This window comes from Monodelphis domestica, chromosome 6, assembly GCF_027887165.1.
Source record: "Monodelphis domestica isolate mMonDom1 chromosome 6, mMonDom1.pri, whole genome shotgun sequence".
Classification (NCBI taxonomy): Eukaryota; Metazoa; Chordata; class Mammalia; order Didelphimorphia; family Didelphidae; genus Monodelphis; species Monodelphis domestica.
In genome coordinates this window covers 42,200,935-42,213,443 of record NC_077232.1, presented here as the reverse complement: position 1 = coordinate 42,213,443, position 12,509 = coordinate 42,200,935, and the positions used below count along the sequence as shown (strand labels likewise).

Sequence of the window (12,509 nt, the reverse complement as noted above, 5' to 3'; positions counted from 1 at the left end):
AGATGGTGCTGATGGACAGAGCGCCAGCCTGGAGACAGGGACACTCATCTTCCTGAGTTCAAATCTAGCCTCAGGCACTAGCTGTGTGACTTTGGACAAGTCACGTATCCTTTTTCTGCTTCAGTTTCCTCATCTATAAAATGGAGATGATAATAGCACCTAGCAACCAGGATAGTTTGTCAGCTAGGTAGTACAGTGGATAGAGTGCCTGGTCTAGAGCTCATCTTGGGGTTCAAATCCTCAAAGCCTCAGAGGCTAGCTGTGTGACCCTGAGCAGGCCACTTCACCCTGTTTGCCCCTGTTTGTTTCCTCATCTATAAAATGATATATTGAATACTCTAGTATCTTTGCCAAGAAAACCCCAAATGGGGTTACCAGGAATGAACCTAAGAATTTTGGGGAGAACTCCATCCTCAATAGGTATATCAGGTATCTCCATCTCCTGCTGAAGAAAGAACGTTGGACTGGAAGTCCCTGCTCAGCTGTTTACTATGTGACCTTGGGCAAGTCATTCTCCCTGGGCATCAGTTTCCTCTTCTGTCAAATAGGGTGGGGGGTAAATAACCTTCCCTTCCAGCTCTAGACATTATGATGTCTATGAAACTTGGGATTTGTAGCCTTCACAAAAAATTATCAGTTTGAGGTGGAGAGACCTTAGAGATGACAGTAAGATCTGAGATATTCATTCATCCAACCATCCATCCATCCATCTACCTGTCTGTCTATATGTCTGTCTGTATATCTATCCATCCATCCATCCATCCATCCATCTATCTATCTATCTATCTATCTATCTATCTATCTATCTATCTATCTATCTATCTATCTATCTATCTATCTATCTATCCATCCATCTATCGATCTGTCTGTCTATCCATCCTTTCATCCATCTATCTATCTATCCATCCATCCATCGATCTGTCTGTCTATGCATCCTTTCATCCATCTATCTATCTATCTATCTATCTATCTATCTATCTATCTATCTATCTATCTATCTATCCATCCATTCATCCATCCATCTGTCTGTCTATCTACCCATCCATCCATCTCTCTATCCATCTGTCCATATCTATCATATATAATATAGAATAATAGAATATATTATGTTCTTACATATAATATAAAATATATTTCCATATAATAAATTATATATGTATGAATATGTAACAAGCATTCCTTAGGAGCTGTCACTTCTGAGCTGGGAGCTAGACAGCCAAAGACAAATATAAATGTCTGTATACATCTGCGAGGGGCTCTTTCTTTTTTTTTTTTTTAAACCCTTACCTTCCGTCTTGGAATCAATACTGTGTATTGGCTCCAAGGCAGAAGAGTGGTAAGGGCTAGGCAATGGGGGTTAAGTGACTTGCCCAGGGTCACACAAGTGGGAAGTGTCTGAGGCCAGATTTGAACCTAGGACCTCCCATCTCTGGGACTAGCTTTCAATCCACTGAGCTACCCAGCTTCCCCCCGAGGGGCTCTTTCTACCTGTCTCTTTTTTAGGGGGAGGAGAGAGGAAAAAAGAGCAGAAAGGTGAAGGCAGAAGAACGATCTACCTGGTCTCTGAGTCAGGGAGTTGTGGGGCTCCTCCATGCTGGCCATTGGGCTCAGGTTCCAGGCAACTCTCTGACTTTAAGTAAACCCAGCTGGTCTCCTGGAGCTCCCCACAAGCAGGGAGAAAAAGTGGGAACCTCCAGGGAGACCGAGAAACCCCTCCGGCTGTCCGGGTGACCAGGGCACGGCTGCCCTGACACGACTGCTGGGTTTCTCTATTTTACGGTGGGGAAATGGCCATTGGACCCAGATCACCAAGCACAGAACTTGGGGCTTAGAGGCGGACAGGACCTTAGGGATCCCTTAAATCAGCCTCCTCATTTTCCTGGGGTCCATGGAACTGGTCATGTTGTTAAGCAGGGGCAAGAGCGGCGATGAGAACTCTTTCCAGTGGTCCGCGGTGCCCTGCAAGGGTGGGCAGCCCGGTTCTCCTGGTCCCAGACATCATGGCGTCTGGGACCCAACTAAAGAATCGGCCAAGTGCCCCCTCCGTGTCCCCGTCTGACCATGACAGAAGCCTGGAGGCTTGTTAACAAGTGTTTATTGTTAATAAAACCCTGATACATTTACAATAAATGACAACAGGAATGAATGTACAGTTACCGTATCATACAATATTACAGCAATAAAATAATGCCTATACCTTTGTACACATCGCCAAAATAGCTGTTTGAAAATTATTTTCCAGTATTTCAAGCCATTTGGGGCTTTTTCAAGGGACGGGGACGTTCCCTCCCCCAAAGCCGAAGCGTGGCTTTGGGTGAATAAATAGATTCGGTTAGAGCTCGAAGGAAGCACAGGCTGGCGACAGGCACGACGACTGGCCCGTCTGGGATCCGCTCCATCCAGACAGCCGGTTCGAGTGGCCCGGCTTCCCCAGAACTGAAGGTTTCTAAGAGGCCAGAGAGCGGAGGGCCAAGGGAGCTTGTGGTTTGGATTCCTGGCCTGCGGGGAGGGAATACTGCGGACTCTCCTCCTCTCTTCTCCACAACTCGGAGTGTGGGAGTCTTCCTTCCTGCCAACTTTATTTCCTGTGGACTGCCAAGAAATGTAGGTCCTCTTCCTTCTCCTCTCCGTTCCCAGGCTCATTCCAGACTGAGCTGGGAGTGACACTCTTGCCCATCCATCCTTGGGTTCCTGAGCCTTCGTCCACTCCTGAACACCCATCATCGCCCACAGTGCCTGGACCCCTGACCTCTGACGTCCAGAGAAGCACCTGGAAGCCTCCTTCGCTGTGCCATGCTATCTCCTACCTTCCTCCACTTCCTTTCCTTTCTGTTCCATCTAAACCCCCAACCCCCTCATTGCCTCGTGCCCCCAACGCGGAGACTCTGGCCCGTCCACCAACGTCTCAGAGGAGAAGTCTGGAGAGACTCAGGGAGAACATCTGGTTTCTCCCTCTGCGGTCCTGAAACAGGCTACTTGGCCGACACCCATAGTCGGGGCCCTCTTACGGCTACAGTTTCACCTGAGGAGGAGGGACGGGGGGCATTTGGGCTTGGGCTACAGGAGGGTCTTCATTGGCCAAAGTGGAGCATGGATCAGAGGGTCCAGAGTCGGTGAGCCCGTCCCCATTTGGTGAGGAATCTCTCCCTCTCCCTCTTCAGAGCCGCAGCTACCTGAAAGGGGGTGAAAGTGAGCCGATGGCTTTTTTGGTGTAACAGGAGGAGAGGAACGAAGACCCTTTGGCCATAGGAGACCGTAGATTTAGCCCCGGAGCATGAGCCCTTTCAGCTGAGAGAGTGGCCTGCAAGTCTCCTCTCTGGGGCAAGCCTGAGCCAAGGGCCTAGGCCGAGACCCACACAAGGAGGGACCTGGAGACAGACAGAGCTCGTGAGACGGGGAGCCCACAGAGGCGGGACTTTTCTGGGGAGCTTGGATTTCCCTGGAGCACCGGCCGTCACCCTCTCTTTTCCCTCCCTTCCCAACCTCATCTTCCATCCTGAGGGACAGACGCCCGGCCGACCCTCCCACGATAAAAAGGAAAATGGCGGCTCAGTTGCTATCGGCGCCTCCTGGACCGAGTGTGAAGAAGCCGAGCTGTTCCTCTTCCCACTGCGGGAAGGTCGACCGGGCTGGCGGGCAGCTCGGCCAGGAAGGAGCCGCGCCGAGGGGGCCCTCTTCACACCCGGGACGTGATGTACACCGAGTGCACGCGCTCAGCCAGTGTGTTCTGAAGGTCTTGTAAAGGGTCCAGGCCTTGCACTTTGCTGCTGCGCCCATAGATGAGCTGCCGGAAGGAGTCCTGCTCCAGCAGGGCCTTCATGTGCTTCAGGAAGAAGCCCTCGCAGAACAGGGCCAGCTCGGGAGCGTTGTGGATCTGTGGGGGGAGGCCGCGGAGTCAGGCCAGTGAGGACAGCGGAGGCCCAAAGCCCCCGACCCCTCCCCGCGGGCACGTTTAGCCTCGGCCCTCCTCTCTGTAACATGGGGACCCCCCCCCTGCACCCCCTACGTTCACTGTCTTGTCTAAACAGAAGTGCCCGGACGGCTTGGATGCCTCCTAGTAGAGGAGCCCCTCCTGGCCACCGGCACGGCCCCTCTTTGAAGTGATTTTGTGTGCACTCGCGGGACTCTCTATATTGGCATCCCCAGAGCCAAGGCTGGGCCTGGGGCCTCCATCCTTCCTGGCCGGAGCCGGGTGCCCAGGACCCTCTCCCTGACTCTGGCCTCCACCCTGGAATTGCCTTGAACTCTTAAGAGTCTCGGCTAGTCTCGTCTCCCCAGCTAGAGTGGACGGAACTCCTTGGGGGCAGGGGTAGAAGTCACTGTTTCCTGGATCCCCAACAGCAATGGGCACAGCGCACACCAAGGACTTTGGCTGAAGCCATGCCTCTGTCTGTCTGTCTATCCACCTATCTGTCCATTCATCCATCCATGTATGTATGTTTCTGTCTGTCTATGTATTTGCCTATTTATCTATCTGTGCATCTCTGTGTCTATCTTTCCTTCTCTGTCCTTCTCTCTCTCCTCTCCCCTCTCTCCCTCCCCCTATTCACTTTTCTCTCACTCCTCTCTTTCCCTCTCTCCCTCCTTTTCTCTCTCCTCTTTCTCCCTCCCCTCTCTTCATCCCCCCCTCTTCATCTCTCTCTCCCTTCCTCCCCCTTTTCCATCTCTCTCCTCTCCCTCTTTCCCTCCCTCTCTCCTTTCCTTTCTCTTTCTCCCTCCCCCTCTTCACTTTTCTCTCTCTTCTCTCTCTTTCCCTCTCTCTCCCTCCCTCCTCTTCACTTTTCTCTCTCCCTCCCTCTCTCCTTTCCTTTCTCTTTCTCCCTCCCCCTCTTCACTTTTCTCTCTCCCTCCCTCTCTCCTTTCCTCTTTCTCTTTCTCCCTCCCCCTCTTCACTTTTCTCTCTCTCCTCTCTTTCCCTCCCTCTCTCTCCTTTCCTCTTTCTTTCTCCCTCCCCCTCTTCACTTGTCTCTCTCTCCTCTCTCTTTCCCTCCCTCTCTCCTTTCCTCTTTCTCCCTCCCCCTCTTCACTTTTCTCTCTCTTCTCTCTTTCCCTCTCTCTCCCTCCCTCCTCTTCACTTTTCTCTCTCCCTCCCTCTCTCCTTTCCTTTCTCTTTCTCCCTCCCCCTCTTCACTTTTCTCTCTCCCTCCCTCTCTCCTTTCCTCTTTCTCTTTCTCCCTCCCCCTCTTCACTTTTCTCTCTCTCCTCTCTTTCCCTCCCTCTCTCTCCTTTCCTCTTTCTTTCTCCCTCCCCCTCTTCACTTTTCTCTCTCCATCCCTCTCTCCTTTCCTCTTTCTTTCTCCCTCCCCCTCTTCACTTTTCTCTCTCTCCATCCTTCTCTCCTTTCCTCTTTCTCTTTCTCCCTCCCCCTCTTCACTTTTCTCTCTCTCCTCTCTCTTTCCCTCTCTCCCTCTCCCTCTCTCTCCCTCCCTCCTCTTCATATCCTCCTTTATCTCTCTCTCCCTTCCTCCCCCCTTTCTCCATCTCTCTCCTTCTCTGTCTCTCTCCACCCCTCTGTCAGAGGTATAGGAGACACAGGAGGGAGCGACTGATGTCTTAGGGTTCACCGTAGGGTGCAGTGATAGCATGGAGGGAGATGGGGCATTACTGAGGGAGAGGGCAGAGGGTGATGCTTTTGCTCATGGACAAGCAAGAGGCCCTCAGTGTGGAGGGATGCGAGGCAGCCTGGGGGTATCTCTTCTCAAACCCTCCCTTGGTTTGTGAACGCAATCCAAAATGGTAGCCCTGTTTTCTCAGAGGGTTCGCTGACCCAGTTAGATGGGCCTCAGGGCAGTCCAGCTCGCCCTCTGTTTCTGGGGGCCGGGGCTAGCATTAGGAAGGGACTCTCTCCCCTACCTTGGCATACTTGTAGATGTTCACAGAGCTCTCCATGCTGATGGTCTGGGAGCACATGATCTCGCAGTGCCTCTGAAGGGCATCCAGCTGGAACAGGCTGGCGGCCGACAGCAGCTGTGGGGCAGAAAGGTGTGCGTCAGGCTTCGGGAAAGTCCTGGCTGGCCCACGCCAGGGTGCTGCCATATGGGGCCACCCTATGGTCTCATGTCCCCATTTCCTCCTGCAGCCTCCCTGCCCCCTAGGGATGGCACTCAAGCAAAGGAGGCCAGCATCTTCCTCCATCTCCGCTAGCCATCTCGTTCATGAGCTGTCTGTGGGACAGCCTGGCATGGATCTGGGCTCTCCTGTCCTGGAAGCCCTCCCAGAATAAGGCCCGTGCTCAGGTGTCAGGGTGGTCCAGGGGGAGAAGGAAAGAAGGAAGGAAGGAAGAAAGGAAGGAAAGAAGGGAAGGAAAGAAGGGAAGGAAGGAAGGAAGGAAGGAAGGAAGGGAAGGAAGGAAGGAAGAAAGGAAGGAAGGAAGGAAGGAAGGAAGGGAAGGAAGGAAGGAAGGAAGGAAAGAAGGAAAGGAAGGAAGGAAGGAAGGAAGGAAGGAAGGAAGGAAGGAAGGAGGGAAGGAAGGAAGGAAGGAAGGAAGGAAGGAGGGAAGGAAGGGAGGCAGGAAAGAGGGAAAGAAGGAAGGAAGGAAGAAAAGAGGGAAGGAAGGAAGGAAGGAAGGAAGGAAGGAAGGAAGGAAGCAGGGCCTGAGATCAGATGACCCCTTGGGGGAGTGAGGGAGGGAGAAATCAAGCCCCTCTGAGGGCGGCTCTGCCATGGTCCCCGGGATCCTGAGCAGTTCTCTTTGGGCTGGTGCTGCCAACTCCATAAGAAGGTGGGCTCCTTTCCTGGCTAGCTCCCCTCCCCCTCCCCAATGTTCTCAGCTGTGGGGTGTTTCCTGAAGGCTTGAGGATCTCCTGCCCTCAGCTCATGCCCCCTCCCACCCCCGAAGCTGCTTTTCTCTTCAAACATGGCATGGGATGAGCAATATGGAAATAGGGATTGCATGAAAGCACCAGTATAACCTCTATCAGATAATTTACTGCCTTGGGGAGGCGGTGAAGGGAGGGAGGGAGGGAAAGAGAGAATCTGAATCCTAAAATGGCAGAAAACGATGGCCAAAAATTGTTTCTACATGCCACTGAGGAAAGGAAAAGAAATGACGTGGGAATTACCAGGAAATTACCAAACAGCAGGAAAAGCCACCCCAGGGGTGAGAGGTGAGGAGGCCACAGGGGACCATCCCTCCACTCACTCCCCCACAAACACCAGTGGGACAATGATAAGATGCCAGAATCAGGCTCACCTCGAGGATGTCGGCTGTGGGGATTTCCATGGACTCTGTCCCTCCATAGTAGAGATATTGCATCATCAGCTGAAAGAGACAGAAGAGCATGGTGAAGACCAGTCTAACCCCAAACAGCATGGCGGCGGGGCAGAGTGGGAAGCGCTGGATTTGGCATTCATGGGATTATCCTTGAAGCAAGAGCAGGAAGGGACCTTTGACACCAGCTAGGCCAACCCCCTCTTTGTACAAATGAGGGAACTGAGGCTCAGAATTAAAATGTCAGAGGATCAGATATTGAGAGCTGGAAAGGACCCTGGCGACCCTCTAGTCCAATGCTTTCTTTTTGACAAATGGGGAAACTGAGGCTCAGAATTAAAATGTCAGAGGATCAAACATTGAGAGCTGGAAAGGACCCTGGCGACCCTCTAGTCCAATTCTGGATATGGAAGTTCAGAGTATGGTAGGGAATTTGCTCAAGGTCACAGAAATGGAAGAGACGGGATTCAAACTTGGGCCATCTGGTTCCAAATTTAGCACTCTTACTATCTTTTCTTTAAAAAACAAGACAAAAATTACATAATGACAAAACTGTCTCATCCCATTTGTCTACGTCCCCTTCTAAACTTCCTTTGGCCTATTTTTTTGTACCTTTTAAAAAACCTTCTGTCAACTCTAAGACAGAAGAGCGGTAAGGGTTGGGCAATGGGGGTTAAGTGACTTGCCCAGGATCACACAGCTGGAAAGTGTATGAGGCCAGATTTGAGTCCAGGGCCTCCAGACGCCAGGCCTGGTGCTCTCTCCACTGTGCTGCCCAGCTGCCTCTATTTTAGTGTATTTTAAAAAAGTTTCTTTCCTTAATGCTTCTTTCTCCCAGCACTCCTTTCACAGGCCTGGGTTCAGATCCCACCTCAGGGAGCAAATCACTTAACCTCTCTGGGGTTCAGTTTCCTGGTCTATAAACTAGGAGGGTTGGTGGAGGCCGTCCTCCTGGAGCCTGTGAGGCATGAAGCCTTGTGATCTCGGCGCCGTGTCTGGACACACAAAGCTACAGGAAGCAGCATGGCTGACTTCTGCTCTCTGGCCGCCCTTGACTGGATCTTTCCCTCCAGCTCCCTCCGGGCCTCCCACATGAAAAGAACAGGTGGGAGAAGATTTTGGAGGCAGGCGGTCTAGCGAGGGCCTCAATTTGAATTTTCCCGCTGCCGTGGCCTCCGTTTCCTTGTGTGTAGACTGAGGGGGTCGGAGGAGCCGCTCTCTGAGGCCCTTCTAGCGGGAGATCCGATCCTATCAAATCATGTGGGGTCCCAGGTTTGTCCTTTCAGGCCCTGCCGAGGATGGAGAGCAGAGGCCTTGCTCGCCTCTTTCCCATCATCCTCTGCGTCTCAGGCTCTGGCCCAGAGGCCTAGCTAGCGGAGGAAGCCTGGGGCCCACCGTCTCACCCCATTCCTCCATCTGGCCTGGAAGACACCCAGGCCTCGAGAGACGGGCTCCTGCTGCCTTTAGCTCCCTGGGCACACAAGCCAGAGAGAAGGGGGGAAGGGAGGCCTTGGACCCGGGATAAACCCAGCCGGGCGAAAGCTTTCCAAGTGGCAGACGTTCAAGTGCTGGTGAGACGGGCATCCAGGAGGGGCCGCCTGGGGGGTGGCTCTCGGGCAGACTAGGAAGGGGGGCCCAGAGTGGGGGAGCGCCGTGCTGAGGGGCTCCCCAAGAAGGCCGCAGCCCAGTTTACACAGAGCTGTTCTCAGCTGGAAGAAAGGAAAACCCTTTCCTGCTTGACTGAAGATACAGACCCAGAATGCAGCTGGCAGTGGGGCTCAACAGTCAGCCCAGCTTCTCCCTAGCAAGAGGGTGCCTTTGGGGGCCACTAGAGGGTCTAGGGGGGAAAGAAATCCAGCCCCCCGGGGGAAGGGGGGCAGGCCGGGCCCAGCTGGGCTTTCTGGGGTCCCCCTTCCCCTTTGCCAACGGCCGGCTCCCTGAATGTCCAGGCGGAGGCACAAATCTAAACACGGATCTTATTTCCCCCAACCTCCAGCTTCCTGCCTAGACGGGCCTCCAGGATGGAGAAGGGAGACAACAAAGGGAGAACCAAGGGAGGCACAAAGGAAAGGCGGAGGGGAGGGGAAGGCCAGATGGGGTCTGTTGTCAGAAGATCCCCAGGGACTGGGCCACAGGTTAGCCTCAGGGCAGCCCCGGGGCAAAGGGGGGGCAGCAAAGCCCTCGGGGGCCTGGGGGTGTGTGTGGGGAGTCTGGGGGCCCCCCTGCCCTTCCTGGTTTGGAAGACATGACTAGAAAGCTGGATGGGGCCTCTGGGAGAGGCTGGCTCGTCCCCTTTCCTTTATCCTGTGTGTTTTTAACCTTTATCTTCTTTCTTAGCATCTTAGCATCAATACCTCCCCCGCACTGGACCTCTGCCACCTGAAAGGAGGCCCAAATACCAGGAACGCCAGCGAAAATGTGGCTGGATTACACTGGCAACATGGGCAAGGGACATGCAGTTAGCAGAGAGCCTGGCATAGGGTGGAAAGCACACAGATTTGGGTTCGAATCTTGAGTCTGACACTTAACCAACAGTAGGACCTTGACTGAGTCACTTCTACTCTTCCCTTTGATTTTTTTTTCATCTGTCAAATGGGAATGGCAGTCCTCACAGGATCTACCCAATGGGGAAGCCCTTTGCACACAGAAATGTGAGTTGTATGGCTTCGGCCATTAAATCGCTTAACTCCTCTATGCTTCAGGGCCTTTGTCTCTGCATGAGGGCACTCCTCTGGGGTCTCTCCAAGATCCCCCTCACTTTACCTCCTGGGGCCTCACTTTCCTCATCTGTAAAATGATCACATTGGACTCGATGTCTCTTAGCTTAAGATCAACGAACTATGAACTGAATGAAAGTGACTTGTTGGCCACAAGCGCAGTGGAGAAGCAGAAGAAGGGCCAGAACGCGAACCTCTCAACTCTAAAGCCACTCTTCAGTGGCCAAAGGGGGCCCGTGACCGGCCCCGGCCCATATGGGGTCAGCAGCATCATTCCCCTCCAAGGACAGCCCCGGGCTGGGGGGAAGCCCGAGCTTTGCCCACCTGGAAGATGCTGTACTTCATGTCGCTGATTTCGATGGTCTTGCTGCTGTCGCCATCTTGCTCTGACTTGTTGGTCATCAAGGTCTTGAACCTGAGGAAGAGGAGACAAACCCATCGTGTCCCTCTGCCTCCTCAGCAAGCCCCGCTGGCTCCACACCTCACTTTCCCACTCATTCAGGCAACACCCCCCTTCCTGGCTTTGGAATCATTTCCCAAAAGAATCCCCAATGGCGCCATTCGACTCTATTCCAAGGCAATGGGTCCAGGAGGCCAGAGCCAGCCCTTCCTGGGAGCAGCCTGGGCTTCCTTGGACAGAAGGTCGGTGCCTCCCTTCCCAAAGAGCAATGACCATAGCAGGCATCATGGTGCTGTGTAGACTCTCACCAAGAGGTCTAAGTATGGAGAGGATTTCTGTTCTTTCCAAGCTCTAATAAGTCAGGCCATTATTTTCCTGCAGGGGTGAGCTGCAGGGGAGGGTGTGGGCTAAAGCCTTTTTAAAAGAAAAAATCAACTTTATTTTCCGTTGCAAAGAGCCAGAACTATTTCAGTCTTCCTTAGCGAGAGGCCAGAGAGGTCTCCAGCAGTCCTCTGCTCCTCTTCTGGCCCTTCCTCAAGCAGGTTTTGCCTGGTGAGGCTTAGCACAGTGCCTAAAAACGGGGAGGGATCATTTCTTCATTCATTCATTCATTCATTCATTCATTCATTCATTCATTCATTCATTCATTCATTCATTCATTTTCTAACTTGTGTCCTTAGACGAGTCACATCAGGCTGCAAGTTGCCCTCACCTGTTGGAAGCCGTCACCAGGAGCACCTTGTGTGCGTAAAACAGCTTCCCTTCCACGAGAAAGGTCACATCGGACATCTCCTTGTTGTTCAGAAAGTGAGGATCTGAGGGATAAAAGGAAGAAGAAGAAAGAAGGTTCAGAGTGGGCAGCCCCAGTTCATGTTGTGGAAAGGGCCCTGGATTCCAATCCTGGCTCTGTGCCTTCTTGCTGGGTGACCTTAAACAAGTCCCTTCATTTCTCTGGGACTCAGTTTCCCTATCTGTAAAATGAGGGGGTTCGTTGAGAGGACCTCCATAGTCCCTAACCACTTCCAGGGACAAGGTTCATGAACAAAGACTTGGCCCTTTGGGAGTGGCACTAAACCGTACCTCAGTTTTCTCATCTGTGGAATGAGGGGGTTGGACTTGGCCCCTAAGAGTCCTTTCCAGCTCTAAATTTTACGAGCCAAAAAATTCTACTGTGTGCTGGGAAGCCCTCAAGAGTTTATTCTCCACTGGGAGGCAGAGGAAGGGCGATGAACCCAGCCACGTCAAGACTGGCCACTGCTCCAGGAAGAGCCATCCTCTGAGCAGACTTTCAGAGGAGGGACTCCAGCCCAGGCTCTCTTCCTGCCTTCTGCCAGAACCCTTGGAATCCGCCATCCTCAGGACAAGGGAAGCCCAGCTCTTCCAAAGTAACACACATACCAAGGATCCTTGAAGTCAGGCTCAAGTCTATCGCCTTTTAGTGATAGATACAAGGTTAAACCAGGGCTATACACAGGACTTCACTTGAGGAGAGGCAGCCTTGGTTTAGTGGACCCGAGGCAACTCCCTTAAACATCTCTGAACCTCAGTTTCTCCATCAGGAAGATGAGATTAGACTAAATGTCTCCTAAGGTGCCTTGTAGCCTTTTGAGTCTTGGTTTCCCCATTTGTAGAATGATGAGATTGAACTAGATGGTCCTAAGGTTCCTTTTAGCCTTTCCAACCTCAGTTTCCTCATCTGTAAAATGATGAAACTGGACCAGATTACCCTTAGGTCCCTTGTAGCCTTTTGTGTCTTGGTTTCCCCATCTGTAAAATGATGAAAATGGACCATATTGCCCTAAGGTCCCTTTTAGACTTCTGAGTCTTGGTTTCCCCATTTGTAGAATGATGAGATTGGACTAGATTGCCCTAAGGTCCCTTTTAGACTTCTGAGTCTTGGTTTCCCCACTTGTAGAATGATGAGATTGGACCAGATTACCCTAAGGTCCCTTTTAGACTTCTGAGTCTTGGTTTCCCCATTTGTAGAATGATGAGATTGGACTAGATTGCCCTAAGGTCCCTTTTAGACTTCTGAGTCTTGGTTTCCCCACTTGTAGAATGATGAGATTGGACCAGATTACCCTAAGGTCCCTTTTAGACTTCTGAGTCTTGGTTTCCCCATTTGTAGAATGATGAGATTGGACTAGATTGCCCTAAGGTCCCTTTTAGACTTCTGAGTCTT

General features: G+C 52.2%; 1 protein-coding gene across 1 annotated transcript in view; it reads right to left on the bottom strand.

The window, feature by feature from the left end:
- Window positions 1–2,078: 2,078 nt before the first annotated feature.
- The window catches only part of ABTB2 (ankyrin repeat and BTB domain containing 2), a 205,657-nt gene continuing 195,226 nt past the window's right edge, over window positions 2,079–12,509 (bottom strand). The window contains exons 13-17 of the mRNA XM_001368730.4: window positions 11,040–11,142; window positions 10,252–10,342; window positions 7,193–7,261; window positions 5,854–5,967; window positions 2,079–3,874 (exon numbers count right to left, since the gene is read on the bottom strand). Coding sequence (XP_001368767.2) covers window positions 3,677–3,874; window positions 5,854–5,967; window positions 7,193–7,261; window positions 10,252–10,342; window positions 11,040–11,142 — 575 coding nt within the window. The 3' untranslated portion in view covers window positions 2,079–3,676. The remainder of the gene's footprint in view (window positions 3,875–5,853; window positions 5,968–7,192; window positions 7,262–10,251; window positions 10,343–11,039; window positions 11,143–12,509) is intronic.